Consider the following 17,364-nt stretch of genomic DNA (forward strand, 5'->3'; position numbering starts at 1 on the left):
CCACAAGGAAGCTAATCATTTTCCCAAGTCTGTAAAAAGTGCTGAATAAAAACAGCATTTACCTGTGACATCTGATCTTAACCAATATGTCAGTGTTTTAGATAATTGGGAAGTATTTAGAATACTGCCTGTGGCGCTTTTCCTGACGGTCTGCAATTGATGTCTGTCGGTCAAGTTGTCAAGACACATGAGGAGGAAAATGACTTTAATTTTCCTAAAATATGTAAAGTAACAAACAGGCCCAAACATGCATACCAACTGAGCCATTCTCTCAAGTAAATATTTTGCAGTACTTAAATTATGAAACATAGTGCTGTGAAAATTGAAAAGGCTTTAATATCATAATTTATTTTTCATTTTCTTTCTTACTTATTCCACAACATTTATTAAAGTACAGGAAGAATACAAGACAGTGATTAAATTCCAAGGTAGAAATGCACTTTAACTTGTAAGTTAATTCCTTCTGAATTGTTACATAATTTTTAGAAAACTTTTTTCTAGTTATGGTCCTCCATCTAGGTTGTTACAAAGACTAGACATTTTATATCCAAAAGCAAGAATATAACTTGAGGGTCCTTACTTTTTCCAAGAGTATATTTACCTTTAGCCATATTTTTAATGCTTCCTAGCAACACAGTGCTATTTTCAAAGGTTAGTTCAGGATAGTAATAATTAATTGTAAATTGAGAAACAGCTTTGATTCTTCAAAACTAGAAAAACCTGATGTGCCACAGTCATTTAAAGGCTAACAGAAATAATACAGTGCAGCCTCACATTCTGAACTAGGTTGTACTACTCAAAACATTTCTTTCCAAAATGGATGAAGTGGAAATGAATTCACTCTTCTCATTATGAAAATCAGTTTTAATTGGACATTTAAAAAATGTTTCTATGTTTCTAGACTTAAATAGCACTTTTTTTTTGTTGTACTTTTTCTTCACAAATCACTGCAATTACATGGCCAGGGAAAAGAAAAGTTGATAGGAATAATAAAGCTCTAGATGAATTATTGTATCTTTATACCTTAGTTCTTTATCACAAAAATCAGTTCTAAGACTTTTACATTAATTCTCATTTTTGCTTATTTTCTGTACTGGAAAAGAACATTTCAATTGTTACTAATTAAGAAAAATGTTTTTCTCTTGCATCTACTCTACTTTTACAAATTCTAACTTGGAATTTTGTTCTGCTCGTGTGGCATGATGTCTGTCAGTAACATAAACACCCTCCAACAATAATAAAAATCCATTAAAATTTTCCTGTTTTTTATGGTAACTTCATTTATGTTTTTAACTTTTTTGAGGTATGATTGACCTGTCACATATCAGTTTCAAGTGTTGAATATGATTTAATATTTGTATATGCTGTGAAATGATCACCACGGTAAATCTAGTTAACATCCATTATTTTGCTGTTTTTGCTGTTTGTAAAATATGTAGGGTAGTGGTGATATTTTAAATTTCTTTTTTAAAAAATTAAAATTTATGGATTGTCTGAACTCTTCAATATATCTTTTGTTTTTCCTTCCTCTGAAGGCATATGATGGATTTGCCAGCATAGGAATTTCCAGGTTATTGGAACCTTCCGATATGGTTTTATTAGCAATTCCTGACAAACTGACTGTTATGACTTATCTCTATCAAATAAGGGCACACTTCAGTGGCCAAGAACTAAATGTTGTTCAGATAGAAGAAAACAGCAGTAAAAGCACATATAAAGTTGGAAACTATGAAACAGATACAAACAGTTCTGTTGATCAAGAAAAATTCTACGCAGAGCTTAGTGATCTGAAGCGGGCGCCTGAACTGCAGCAGCCTCCCAGCGGAGCGGTGGACTTCTTATCACAGGATGACTCTGTATTTGTAAATGATAGTGGAGTTGGAGAGTCAGAAAGTGAACACCAGACTCCTGATGATCATCTCAGTCCAAGCACAGCCTCCCCTTACTGTCGCAGGACTAAAAGTGACACAGAACCCCAAAAGTCCCAGCAGAGCTCTGGAAGGACTTCAGGATCAGATGACCCTGGAATGTGTTACAGTACAGATTCAAACCACGCACAAGCTTTGTTAGGCAAGAAGAGACTATTGAAAACTGAGACTTTAGAATTAAGTGACTTATACGTTAGTGATAAGAAGAAGGATGTGTCTCCACCCTTTATTTGTGACGAGACCAATGAGCAAAAGCTTCAGACTCTAGACATCAGTAGTAACTTGGAACAAGAAAAATCAGAGAATTCCAGACCCTTAGAATGCAGATCAGATCCTGAATCACCTGTCAAAAAACCAAGTTTATCTCCCACTTCTAAACTTGGATACTCATACACTAGAGATGCAGACCTTGCGAAGAAAAAACGTACTTCACTGAGGCAGACAGAGTCTGATCCAGATGCTGATAGAACCACCTTAAATCATGCAGATCACTTGGCAAAAACAGTCCAGGTAAGTGAGTGAGAATGATGGATACATATATTTAGTAAATAGTTATTCTGTTTTTTTGTTTGTTTCTTTCTTTTTGTATTCATGGAACACTTTACAGATGATTAAAGATGAAGTATAATTTCCCATTTTAGAAAAACCAGAAGTGCACCATAAACTTCATATAAGTTTGTGATATAATACTTTAAGCCTATAAATAAATCCCAATTTCAAGACTGAAGAATAAAGAATGTTAAACTTTTCAAATAAAAATGTTATTAACCTTTCATAAAAACAGTATTTTATAGGTAAGTCAAAGATATTTCAGTATTCCATTTAGTAAGAATGTCATCCTGGAAATGTACAATGCCAAATTAAATATTTCTCATTTAAAGCATTTTCTTCAAATATTTTAGTTGTATTGCAATTGATATTTTCAGTCCCATCGTTAGTTGTGGTTTAAAATCACAGTAACATTCAGATTTCTCCCCATGAGGGGAATATGGCAGAGATTGGACCTTACAATATTTACTGCATTTAATTGAATCTGTGGTACCATCAATGATAAGATATACTATTGTTTTATGTACCACAAAGAAAGAAAAACACTGCCAATAAACTATGATATGTGGTTTTCTTATCTCATAGAATTTTTGTTTTATACCTATTGAAATAGTTCTTTTAGACTTATTTAGGCATGGATTTTTTAATCACGTAATGCTCTTATGTGCATGTAAAAAGGAGTTTGTTAGCAAAATAAACTGGTTAAGGTATAATTATCGTAGAATTTAGAATCTGACTCTTCTTGAATCATTTTGGTATAGAGTTGTTGGTGTTCCTGTTTTTCAACATAGTGTTGTCCTCTGTACCATCAAAAGCATGATGTTACAACAGTAGTTCTCAAAGTATGATCTGGGGACCTCTGAGGCTCTCCAAGACTTTCAGAGAGACTCCAAAGTTGAAACTATTTTCATAATAGTACTGAAACATTATTTACCTTTTTCACTTTCATTTTCTCACAAATGTACAGTGGCATTTTCTGGAGGCTACATATTTTGTGGTATCTCAAGAGATTGAATACAGAATTAGATGTGAGTTTCTAGCTGCCTTCTATTAAGTCAGATATTAAAGACTGAATTCCAAAAAATATTAAATAATGCCATTTCTCTCACTTAGTTTTATTTTCAATGTAGTTATTTTTATTAGAATATGTTAACATCTTGGGTTTATTATATTTATTTTAAAGGAATGTATAAATAAATATTTTTAAATGTCTTGGTTTTAATTTCTAAAATGACAAATCTCTCTCTATATATATAAAGATATATAACCCACCTAAGTAAAAGCTTTTAGGAATCCTCAATTTTTAAGCACATAAAGGGATTCAGAGACCAAAAAGGTTGAGAACCTCTGAATTACAGCATCTCTCCACAGTTGTCCTGGGATTTTCTTCTCTGTGGGACTCACTGATAATAGCACTTTCTTAACCTTACTCGTAGGTCCCAACAAAAGATTTTCAGACAATAACCTGGAGTTATGTTCCATTCTCAAATAGTACTCAAATGGTTGTTGACTGAAACATCAAGAAATTGCGGTCATGCCACCAGAATTATCAAGCACATGCATATGTAGGCATTGACAGCTATGTCTTGACTACTACCTGTATGACAGAGATTATAAGATGTCATCAATTTTAAGATTTCAGAGGTGTTAAAATGTGCGTCTTAGAATCAAAGAAAAATAGTAACTAACAAAGCAACCCCTGTTCTCCTAATCAAAAATCTCAAGTCAAAGGTTCTAAGTACCTAAACTTTCAGGATATCATAGTGTCTATATATAGTAGATAATCAGTAAACATCCAGTGATTGTCAGTTGCAGAATTTGGTGAGCCTAAGTTTGAATTTCAATACAGATTTTTCTTATAAACTGAGTTTTTAAGGTAAATGTGTTTAGTTAAGTCTAGAAATTGATTAGTATTTAAAAGTTTAAAATGCTCAGTAAACCTGGATTCTCATCTTGGCTCTGTCAGTAATTACCAATGTGACACATTAACCAGCCATTTAAATTCTTTAAATCTTATTTTTCACTTATGTTAAATGAAATAATCTCTGAGAGCCCTTTTAGATCTCAAACTGTGTCATGCTGTGATTCTATTCAGATTATTTAAGTGATGTACAGGAAATGCACAGACTGATACAGTCAGCATCTGTCTACAACTCCGTATATGTTTGCTTGTTGGCCGTTGGTTTATTGGTTAGAATATTGCTTAGGGCAAATTTAAAGATTTTTTGGCAAAGTATTTACTGTCTGATACCAAAAATTATAGTGTAAGTGCTACTACTTGGTAGATTTTTTTCTTATATATAGCAGCTAAAATTTGAACAATTAAAAATCTGATTTTTTTCTTTTGTACACTGTATTTCATCAATTCTAAGATACACATCTTTTTACATTTTAACTTCTCTGAAATCGAGATGTTACTTAAACAGTAGGTTAGAATTTAATTGACAGAGTTCTTTCTTAGAAACTCTAATAATTAATTGCATTTGACTAGAGGAAATTTGATAATTTAATATGGCTGTATAAGCTTAACAAAGTCATAGTGTTGCCCATATGAGTGGCTAAAACATATGATGACCATTATATGTCTTACACACATCTCAGACTTTACAACCTACGTGGTAAGTGGTTGAAGCTTATTATATACATGGGAAAACTGAGATTTACAAAGTTGCCTTAAAATCACATAATAAATGTTTAAAGTTTGAATTCAAAACCAACCTTGTCTGTCTTCAAAATCTACATTCCTAAACTTTATGCTCATAATATCTCTTCATTTTTTACCATAACAGCACTGAAAATAATTATAGCCCAGATGTAAAATCAACAATTATATCAAATCCCTTAAATATGTTTATCTCATGAGATTTTTCCTCTGGACTTTTTCCTAAGAAGATCATCAGAACTGTATACAACAATTCACATATAAAGATGTTCTTAAAAGCACTGTTTATGAGAGTGAAAAATTATAAACAACCTAAATATCCAATAGTATAAGACAAGTTAAATAAAGTATGATGTGTTCGTGTTAATACAATGCTAGGTAGACAATTTAAAATCATGTTTGCAAAGAAATATTTAAGGGCAGGAGAAAATGCTCACAATAGAATGTGAAGTAGAAAAAAGCATGATTCAACAGTAATTATCTCTGGGTACTAAGATTGCTAATTTTTAACTTTTTAAATATTTTTTAAATTGAGGTATAATTCACATAGTAGTTTCAGATGTATGACAGTGATTTGATATTTGTATCAATTACAAATTGATCACAATAAGCCAAGTTAACATCCATTACCATACATAATTACAAAAGGTTTTTTTTTCTTCTGATAATCTTTGCTTAAAATTACAGAGAAAGGTTTAAAATTGTTATTTTAAAACATAAATATCACCATTTAAGAGCTGATTTCCATTGGTAATCTATTATTCTCCAAACATATATTGTAAAAAGTACAAATTAATCCAGGAAAATACTGTTTCAATCTTGATACGGTTAATTGTTGTAAGGAAAGTGAGCCCTAAAGAAAACCAGTATTACTTTTTTTAAAGCAAAATATGATAGCTTTGAGTTTTCTATAAACGTTATATTGTCAAGAATTTAAAGAATTGTTGCCACCGATATTTAAAATCATTCAAAATGCAAATTTGGAAGACACTTAAGTGTTATCAATTCTGTATGACTGTAAAAATAAAACAGAACTTTTAAAAAGGTCTTTGACAGATTATACTGTGATTAGCAAATTTGAAGAATGTGTATAATATGTATATGGACCTCATACCTTATGAGAATATGTTCTAATAAAAATGTAGTTAAATTTAACCCAAGTTTTAGCCAGTAAAGATCTATTTCCTTTTAGTCAAAATGTATGTATTCATTCCACAGCTTCTAGTCAACATTAATATTTTCTGTAGGTAATTTCATAAAGCTGCAGTCTTTTATTTTGAAAGATTGTGTAACCATTGATTAGTTTACAAAAGTAGATTGCATGCTTTTTTTTTTTTTTTTTGGCTTCTAATTCTCTATCTTTGCTTTTAAGCATCGAATGTTATCCAGACAAGAAGAACTTAAGGAAAGAGCAAGAGTTCTTCTTGAGCAAGCAAGAAGAGATGCAGCTTTAAAGGCAGGGAATAAGCAGAATACCAGCACAGCAACACCACCCTGCAACAGGCAGCTAAGTGATGTGAGGAACATTGGTTTAAAAAAAAAAAAAAAATGCATTGTTTGTTATAATCATGGGGGTGAGGAGACTAATTTATTTATTTTGATAGATGACTTTTCCATAGATTTTATGTACTGTGAGAACTTGGTATGTTTATTGAACTGATAAATTCTTACTTGGAAGATCATGTCATAATTATTCCTACACAGCAGTGTTAGCTATGAGGAAAAGGAAGATCCTAGAATATAATTTCCACCTATATTGAATAGTCTATTTTTTTAATTTACATTTTGTAATTTAGTTGTGCTTTGCTTAAGATGATATTTTTTCCGTGGAAGTCAATTTATTTGGCAGTATTAGACTATAACAATGATGCCTACCATTTTTTGAAATACCTGTCATACATTCCAGGCATGATAATGGATGTTTTATGTAATTTTTATTTTATGTAGCATCATGAAGTAGATATTCAAACTCCTTTTTAGATAAGAAGATTGAGGCTGATACTTAAGGTAATTTGTACAAGGTTGCAGTCAGTAAATGATGAATTCAGGATTTGAACCTGAGACTTATTGGACTCCAGGGTCAGTGCTTTTTTCCATCAGTCACCGGCTCCCCCAACTTAAACTATATTTTTATACGTATTTTTGTGTGGTACCTCACAGATAATAATGAACATACAGTAATAGAAGCCCTTAGATCTGGGGGGACATGAACCTCTTCATGAATCTGAAAATTATGACAACCCTGCCCTAGTCCTAATTTTACATGTAAATAAAACTGCACGTTCTTTTTTTTTTTAATTAAGTTTTTTTTTTTAAGAACAGTTTTAGATTCACAGCAGAATTAAGGGGAAGGTGTAGAGCTTCCCCATATACCCCTGCACCCACACATGTATAGCTTCCCTCCTTAACAGCACTCTCCACCAAGGTGGTACATTTGTTAAAACTGATGAACTTACATTGACATGTCATTATTACCCAAAGTCCATAGTTTACATTATGATTTACTCTTTGTGTTATATATTTTGTGAATTTGGACAAATGTTAATGACACATCCATCATTATAATATCGTACAGAGTATTTTCACTGCCCTAAAATTCCACTGTGTTTCACATATTAATCCCTCCCCTCATCCCCAACCTCTGGCAGCCAGATAATTTTATTGTCTTCTTAATTTTCATGTTTTCCAGAATGTCATATAGTTGGAACCTCAGTATGTTGCCTTTTCTGATTGCCTTCTTTTCACTTAGTAATATACATTTAAGGTTCCTTCATGTCTTTTTGTGACTTGATAGCTCACTTTTTAGTGCTGAATAATATTCCACTGTCTGGATGTGCCACATTTATTTATTCATTCACCTATTAAAGGGCATCTTGGTTGCTTCCAAGTTTTGGCAATTATGAATAAAGCTGCTGTAATCATTTACATGCAGATTTTCATGTGGACTTAGGTTTTCAACTCCTTTGGATAAATACCAAGGAGCACAATTGTTGGATCTTATGGTAAGAGTATGTTTACTTTTGTAAGAAATCACCAACTGTCTTCTGAAGTAGCTGTACCACTTTTCATTCCCACCAGCAATGAATGAGAGTTCTTGTATTTTACATTCTTACCAGCTTTGGATATTGTCAGTGTTCTGGATTTTGGCCATTCTAATAGGTGTGTAGTGGTATCTCATTGTTTTAATTTCCTGATGACATGTGATATAGAGCATCTTTTCATAAGCTTATTTGCCATCTGTAAATCTTCCTTGGAGAGGTATTTGTTAAGGTCATTGGCTTATCGGGAAGGGCAAGTAATTAGGTTTTGGTTTTTTTTTTTTTTTAGTTTTATTTAACTTATTTATTTTAAGGAGGTAGGTAATTTGGCTTTTTTTTTTTTTTAATAGTAGTACTGGGGATTGAACCCAGGACCTTGTGAATGCTAAACACGCACACTGCCACTGAACTATACCCTCCCCACTAGCCTATTTTTAAATCAGGTTGTTTATTTTCTTATCGTTGTGTTTTAAGAGTTCTTTGTTTATTTTGGTTAACAGTCTGTTATCAGATGTATCTTTGCAAATATTTTCTCCTTGCCTATAGCTTGTTTTCTCATTCTCTCCATCTTGTCTTTCACAGAGCAGTTTTTAACTTTAATGAAATCTAGACTATCCATTATTTCTTTCATGGATCATGCCTTTGGTGTTGTATCTAAAATGGTGTCACCATACCCACAGTCATCTCGGTTTTCTCCTATATTATCTTCTAGGAGTTTTACAGTATTGTGTTTTACATTAGGTGTGTGATCCATTTTGAGTTAATTCTTGTGAAGGGTGTAAGGTCTGTGTCTAGATTACTTTTTTTTGCATGTGCACGTCCAGTTGTTCCAGCATCATTTGTTGAAAAGACATGTTTTTGCTCCATTGTGCTACTTTTGCTCCTGTGTCAAAAACATTCATTTTGAGGGGTACTAAGGTAAATGATACTGTGTTTTTAATTTCAAATTCTATTTGTTCATTGCTGGTATATAGGAAAGCAACTGACTTTTGCATATTAACCTTGTATCTTACAACCTTACTAGTTCCTGGAGAGGTTTTCCATGCTGCCCCTCCCCCCCCGTCATTCAATTCTTTCAGATTTCCTACATAGAGGATCATATCATCTAGGAACAAAGGCATTTTTATTTCTTCCTTCCCATGCATACTTTTTAAAATACCTTTCAGATACCAGCTTAATAACCTCTGACCTTGAGCATTGTTTTTCAGACTTAAAGTTTTTTTTCTTTATTATTTTTTTTCTTTAGGTAAAGTATAGTTGATTAACAATATTAGTTTCAGGTGTACAACATAGTAATTCAATATTTTTATAGATTATACTCCATTTAAAGTTATTATAGAATATTGATTATGTTTCCTGTGCTGTACAATATGCAGACTTCAAGTCTTTATACAATAATGTCATGTAAAATTGGTTTAGTGGGCTACAATAATTTTATTTTCAATGAAAAGGAGTAGAACATTTGAATGAAATAAACATCAGAATTGATCACACATCATAGTATTTTTGTGTGAGACTTGTTTTAGTTAGGTGGTATGTGTGCTTCCTGGATTTGGTATAAGATGTGTTTTTAACTGTAGGTCATGATAAAAATGTTTGAGAAACTGATCTAGATTGCCACGCTTTCTAAGGAAGAACTTTTGTAGCCCTTGTACCAACTCTTTCAGTGCCTAGCCATCTGTTACATCATCAATTGCTTGATTTGGTTGTTTGCCAGATATTTATTGAGTGTCGGAAGTGAGTATATTTATGGTGACAGAAAAGTCTAAGGTTCTTCCCTCATGGAATTTGCATTTCGGTCAAAAGTGACAGGTAATAATGAATAATTAAGTTAACTACAAAGTGTGAAACCTACATGATGCAGTAGAGGATAATTGGAGTAGGTAGGAGTGATTTGAGGAGGGGGCATTTGAGCTAAGATTTGATGGGTGAGAAGGATCTGGTTAAGTGAAGAGCCACAGAAATAATATTCTCTTTAAAAAGAAAGTTATTTAATTGATACTGTATTTTATTTGTAATGAACTTTGTTTCACAATTCTTTCATGCTCCGTAAGTTATGGAAAATTTATAGCTCTGTATTTTTAAATTCAGAATACCTGAGATTTAAATGATCTATCTGCCAAGTAGATTTTTCAAAAGCAATTACTTTACCTATGTGTAAATTTTACATATATTAATAATTTTCATATAATGTTTATTGAGCACTTACCGTGTGTCAGACAGGATTCAAAGTGCTTTCACATGGATTTTCTCATTTAATCTTCAAAACAGTTATCTCTGTAGTTGAGAAAACTGACACACAAGCAAGTTAACAAGTTGCCTATGGTCACACAGCTAATAAGTAACAGAGCCAATAATTAAACCTAGGCAATTTGACTTCAGTGATTATGTTTTTAAAGCATTGTGTTATATTTCCTTCTTATTTATTTTTCCGACATCCTTGTGAAATAGAAATAGGTATTATTTTTGTGTCTAATGTAGAGGTTAAGAAAATGAGTTAGGAAAGGGTGTTTAAATTTACCTAGAGTTGCAGACAGTGGGAAACTAGACTTAGAATTCAAGTATCCTGACTTTTAAAGCTGATTATTCTTTCATTCAATTTATTTATTTGTTACTTTAAACTTTCAACAAATATTTTATTAGTCATCTCTTCTATTTAAGGCACCAGTAATTTTACTTATACTTCTAATTTCCCATAAATAAAACTTAAACTTCTGGCTAAATAATATTAGTGTGAATTCAACATCAGAAGTTAATTGCTAAAATATCTTTTATTCTATGTCTGTGACATCTTCTGCATCTGTAAAATATACAACTTGGACTTTAAGAAACATGATGGTGATGATGTTTCATTGAGTTAGATATTCTTTTACACTGCTGGTGGCATATAACTTACTATACCTTTCTGGAAAGCGAGTAGACTTCATCAAGAAAGGCTCGTTCCATTTTACCCAATAATACCACTAACAAAGATAAATATGTAGGTTTTCATCATAATGTTATTTATAATAGCAAAAGTTATAAAATAACAATCATTAAAAACAGGGGAATGATCAAATAAATTATAACAAATATATATACTTGTTATGTAGCCATTAAAAATTATTCAGTAATGTTTTGAAAGAATATTGAAAGGAAAATGTTCAGAATGTCATTTTGTACAAAAAGAAAGATATAAAAGATATAAAATAGTATATGGGTTACTAACTCCATTTTGAAATAATAGAGGCTGTGTTTTTGAATGCATTGAAAAGGACAGGAAGGAAAATAATCCAAATTATTAATATTTATCCCTAAGGGATAGTGTAACAAATGGTGTCTAGAGGTTTTTTTTTTTCTGTTTTAAAAATATGATATGTTTAGATAAATATATTAAACTGGAGAAATTTTTGGAATCCAAAAAAGATATTTTTAATATATTGTATTCTTAGCATACCTAAACATACTAACATACTTGACCATAAAGCTGTTTTCATTTAAACTAGTGCTTTGTTTCAGTATCTCTAAGATGTATGTGTGTGTGTATGTGTATGTTTTAAGAACAGAGATGCAGAAAGAACCCTTCACTTTTACAGTTGATGCCTAGGTGTGAGATAAATGGCAAATTCAATAATAGCAGTTCTGTTTACATTGAGAGGACATGAAACTCTTGATGACTACTATTTGATAAATGGTAATCATGATATCTCACAAAATATCTCACTGTTCCTTTGCCACTGATGTGACTTGGATTTGTTGTCTTATATTCATTTATTAGTTGTTACATTTCTTTTTCTCAGGAAGAGCAGCTCTCTGCTGCATAGCTAGCTAGCCGCATGCCCGGCTGGTTACTTTATTGCATTTATTTCCCACGTACCCAAAGTTGTACCTTATTGCTTATGAAACTCTGCTTCAGACAGTCCCAAAGATACTTTCCCTCTTTCAGGTTATGTTCTGCTGCATAAAAGAACACTGAAAACCTTATTGATATAAAATAACCATTTATTGTACTCACAGATTCTATAAGTTAAACATTAGGATAGGACACTGGGAGGATTGTTTGTTTCTGTTCTACAATTTCTGGGGCTGGTTTTCAGCTAGGACCTGTGCTTGACTATCAGTTGGAATAACTGTACGTGGCCTCTCCATATATTCTCTCCACTTGGGCTAGTATGGGCTTTCTCACAGCATGGTGGCTGGATCTAACAGCAAGTGTCCCAAGAGAGTAAGATAGACCCTCTTATGCATTCTTATGATCTAGCTTTAAAAGTCACATGGCATCACTTTTGCCATACTGTTGGCTTAAGCAGCCAACAAACTGTACCCAGGTTGAAGTAGCAGAGACACACATGCTACCACGCAATGGAGGAGCGTCAAAGTCACATTGTAAGAAGGGCATGTGCCATGGAAGATATTGTTGCAGCCTCTTCTCAGTTATAGTTTAAGCTCAATTTAAAAACTTTCAGTGGGGAGAGTATAGTAGCTCAGTGGTAGAGTGTGTGCCTAGCATGCACAAGGTCCTGGGTTCAATCCTTAGTACCTCCATTAAAAATAAATAAACCTGGTTACCCGCCCCCCCAAAAAAACAAGAAAATAAAATAAAAAATAAAATTTTTCTTGCGCATTCTACTATTACTCATTTTTCAAGTAAGTCAAACCCTATATAGATGAGTTATGAAGAACATCAATTCCATGAACTAAATAGTACATTCTGGGACTATTGCTCTAGTTTTGATACCCAGTACTCTGTGGGACTTATATATTGAAACGATTTAAGAAAGAAAATGTAAAATGTCAGAGGAGTCCAGTTTCACAAAAGAAGTTAGACCTTGCCATTGCTTTTCATATTTTCAATTTAGTATGCAATTTGATAATCAGAATGATATCTTTTCCAAGGACATAGTAGCGTTTTTAATTTGATCATTTTCTTTATCATTTCTGGTAGCTCTTGTACATACAGACTGGAATTATTTAGGAGTACTGTCCATAATTTTGGAAAAGTAGTATGGCCAACTTGGCTGACAAAACTGAAAGAGAAAATACCAAATTTCATCTCTGGAGCAGCTGAATGTGACTTAAGTGATACTAAAACGGGAAATTACTTAATCTCTCTAAATCTATTTTTCAATTTGTGATATGGAGGCCAAAATAAAAAATTTACTCCCACGTGACATTCAGATTCATAGGTGTCCATGGTGGAGAGGGTAAGAGAACCATGACTAATGCCATCCCCACTTAAGTGTCAGGCATTCCTTTCACTCTGGAGAGATCAAAAGACTTCTGGTAAATAAAAAGCAGGTCTGACTTAAAAAAAAAAAAAAAAGCTGGCATCTAATTTAGTGAACTGATTGCTACTATTTTCACTTCCTTATGCTCTTTAATTTGTGCCTTAATTTAGTGTGTTCTTATTTTTAAATTCATTGTAAATTATCTTGCCCTTTATATTGTGTGCTTTGGTACTAAGTCCAGTTGCTGTCAGGGAGAAATATACCTGCTGCTACCCACTGCTTTGTGTGTTCTTAGTTTAACTGAGAATTCCCATGAGTTAAAAAAAAAAAAAATGGTGGTACCCAGGAGTGACCTCAAGTCTTGAATAAATGAGACACTGACCTTAGATCTTTAAGAGTTTACTGAAGAGCTTAGTTACTTACTCTTAAGAGACTGCTGATTTAGGACTTCTTCAGCAATTTTTTTATCCTTCTAAACTTTGTTTCTATACAACTATCCTAGGACCTTCTGATGAATACTAAGAAGAATGAGTAGAGCTATTTTAATAATTGATGTTAGAGTACTTAAATAGAAGCCTGCACTGCATAGGACAACGTCTGTGTACTCAGTGCAGGTTACCTCCTTTTGAGGTATCTAGTTCGTATCTAGTTCTGGATTGAGAGAGAGAATTTAAGAGGATTCACAGAAGTGTTAAAGGATTGAAAGCAAAGATCTACTTTTAAGGAAAGGCAGGCTTATATAATATAAAGAGAAAACTGGAAAATAGTTTAAGTACTAATTTGAGTATATGAAGGCTCAAATTCTTTCTGATAACTCCCGCTTACCCAAGAGAATAAACTTCCAAAGTACTCAATATGGCCTCATATAAAGTCCTTGCAAATCCTGTATCCTCCCTTTCTAGCCTCATTTCTCACCTCTTTCCCATTTTTGACTCTCTACAATCCATCTCGACTAAGTTGCTTGCAGAGAGAATGTAGCATATACTTTCATTCCTATTTCAGGCATTTGCTATTCTCCCTGAAGTGCCTTTCTTCCCTTGTTAGGAAAATCACTTCTGTGAGCACCTCTGTCCTGGCTTCTCGCAGTAGAGTTAATTCTTCTTCCTGTGTCTTTTTCTTATATGTTGTATATATAACTACTGCCACATTTATCCCATCTAACTATCCATTTATACACCTCTTTCTCCCACTCAACTATCAACTGTTGAAAGTACAAGAACCTTGTATCCCCAGCACCAAGTATTAATACTAAGTAAATGTTTGTTCAATGAATAAATGAAGAGAGGGAATAGTGACAGTCTATTTTTCATGTCTTCTGAGTGTCGACTAATAAAAACATGAGCTTAAACATGAAAAATGTGGGTTGCTAGAAGGAGTTTTTTTGGTAACCAGGAGAAGAGATTATCGCTTTGAAGATCTTTAAAGCAGAATTGATTATCATTATTAGAGAAAGTTAAAGGGTTCCCCTTTCTCAAATCAGTTATAGAGATGACATTTGCCACTTTGGGCCTCATGGTTCCCTGTATCATCCTTTTGTTCTTATTCTTGAATTCTGCATTATACTTTCTTCTATTGTTATAATGCGTACACACAAAATCCTTGCACATACCTGCTCTTCCCGTATTCTGGGGCGTCTTAAGAGAGCTCAGCTTCTAACTCTGCCTCGAATCACACCACTCTAACCAAACATTCCTCTTATATAAATTAGTATAACTTTAACTTGGAAGGCTAGGAAACAATTTCTAAGGCACTGAAGACGATTCTTGATAATATTATCTGGTGGATTCTTATGTACAGACTCTACTTAAGTTATCCTCAGGAAATATTTGGGTTGTAATTTCTCTTAAAAGGGAACTCCCAAACACAGATACTCTAAACCTTATAATTTCTCTTAATTTTTGTGAAGACTACCATTGCATGTTTTAATGAGAACTTGCTACAAGTACGTAATGTATTTAGATCTTTTTTAGGCAAAGTAGTTTACATTATTCATTTGTATCTCTGTACCTTTAAACATTTGTTTAACCTGTTTCAGGTGTTTCCTGACATCATTTTTCTATAGGAGGTATATTTTATTGCTCTGAATCTCTGTGATTTATATTTCTTTGCTTCCTATTCCTTTTGTCCTGTGAAGATTTTCATATGTTACATTTTACTAATATAAATTTTATGTGTGATGTTTGCTTTGTTTTCACATGTACTTAAAATAATTTTTTCTAAGTACAACTCAAGGGTTTGACAGGTTTTTCAACAGTCTAGCATTATATAATCCAAAAAAGCTTCCTTGGTTATGTATTTAAACTCAACTCTGAGAAAAATGTAATACCTTTTTTCAAGAAAATATTTCCCTTTTAATTATTTTTTTTTATTAATCAATTTGCTCAAACACCTTTTTCCCATGAAATGCACAAATAGAATTTAATAAGGTAGTCTATTTCAGATTCTTATGCTTATTACTGTTATAATATAATTGATTTTTAAAAAATACATTTAATAAATCCACCATTGCATTTAATACTGCTCATGTAATTGTACAGATAGTTGAAAGAGATGTTTGCATTTGATGTACTAAAGCTTAGGATCAGTACACTCTAAGAGTATGGGATGACTGCCACCCATATTCCTTGGAATTGTTATCAAGATATTTATGAAGTACTTTGAACCTATCAGAAGAAGGATGCCATATAGTTTTAATTGTTAACCTTTATATTTTCAAGAAAGAATAAAATCTATTTTATAAATAGAAAGTCTAAAAATGGAATTGGGATGATTTTTGAATCTAATTAGTCTGATCACTTAATCTGAATTTTCATGTTTGTTTTTAGTTCTTTCAATTATAAATTATGTAGCATAAGAATATGGTTTGCAAGATAGTTGTTAGATACCTGGAATCTTTTTTGAAAGAAAGATCAACAAAGAATTACATTATTATTAAACAGACTTGAAATTTTTCCCTAGTGTTTAATCTGCAAGCATAGTGAGTGATCCATTACAGTTAGTTGGTATAGGAGCCCACCCTCACTTAGCAGGATTAAACTGCAAGGCAGCAGGAAGTCCTGGACAGTTTGCGGTGTCTGTCTTTAAAGGTTTGCAGGAGTATTTGAATCCTCTAAAGAAAATTGTGTATATGGGAAGGGAATTTCAGTTTGGTCAGTTGTTAGTTAACTGCAAAGATCAGTAATCAACAAAGATACAGTGGGTTTTTTTTTTTTAACTGGTCATTAGTAATGAATCCAAATGTCTTATTTGGTAAGAACCAAAAGACTGCAAGCTACCCTTTTTCGAATTAAACCTTTAACAGGTATTTTGTTGATAGGAAAGAGTGCAACAGCAACCTTGTACTTTTGATGTTAATTGGAAAATACTGATTTAAATGGGACTGATCTGTTGTGCTGATAATTGTAGCAGATTTAGATAAGATCACTAGATCTTTTCCAGATAATCAAAGAAACAGTTACCATCTAATTGGTAAAAAACTCTAAACATCATGTTGGTAATCTCTGATAGAAACTTTCCCATAGTTTTCATGTATGTATGTGTGTGTGTGTGTGTGTGTGTGTGTGTGTGTGTGTGTGTGTGTGTCCTAAGCATGTCTTATCATAAAAATGTATATAAGAGTATGCTTGCATGTTTATGGATATTGGCTATGTTACATTTAAATAACTAATTAACCTCTAGTATTCAAGCTTTAAAATTAAGATCAAGCTAAAAATTTTTATTTTTTCTAATGACACATATTGTTTGTTCTCTTATTAGAAAGAAGTAGGTAACTTTGCATTTATAATTTTAAAAGAACATCAATTATTATAAAAAGAAATCTAAAACCTTTAATAACATAGAGAGTAAGAATTTTGTCTTATTTAGGGATTTTTATTCTCTGTATGAGCTGGAATGTCTACACCCAGGGCACAAAGTGAAAATATATTCCTTATTTCTTACTCCAACACAATTGACAAAAGATTTAATGTACATAATCCGTT

General features: G+C 32.5%; 1 protein-coding gene across 4 annotated transcripts in view; it reads left to right on the forward strand.

Moving 5' to 3' along the window:
• Positions 1–17,364, forward strand: part of EHBP1 (EH domain binding protein 1) — a 151,473-nt gene that overhangs the window by 61,621 nt on the left and 72,488 nt on the right. For all 4 annotated transcript variants that reach the window (XM_032497640.1, XM_032497639.1, XM_032497642.1 and 1 more), the window contains exons 7-8: positions 1,536–2,438; positions 6,512–6,655. In XM_032497640.1, the coding sequence (XP_032353531.1) occupies positions 1,536–2,438; positions 6,512–6,655 (1,047 nt within the window). The remainder of the gene's footprint in view (positions 1–1,535; positions 2,439–6,511; positions 6,656–17,364) is intronic.

This window comes from Camelus ferus, chromosome 15, assembly GCF_009834535.1.
Source record: "Camelus ferus isolate YT-003-E chromosome 15, BCGSAC_Cfer_1.0, whole genome shotgun sequence".
Taxonomy (NCBI): domain Eukaryota; kingdom Metazoa; phylum Chordata; class Mammalia; order Artiodactyla; family Camelidae; genus Camelus; species Camelus ferus.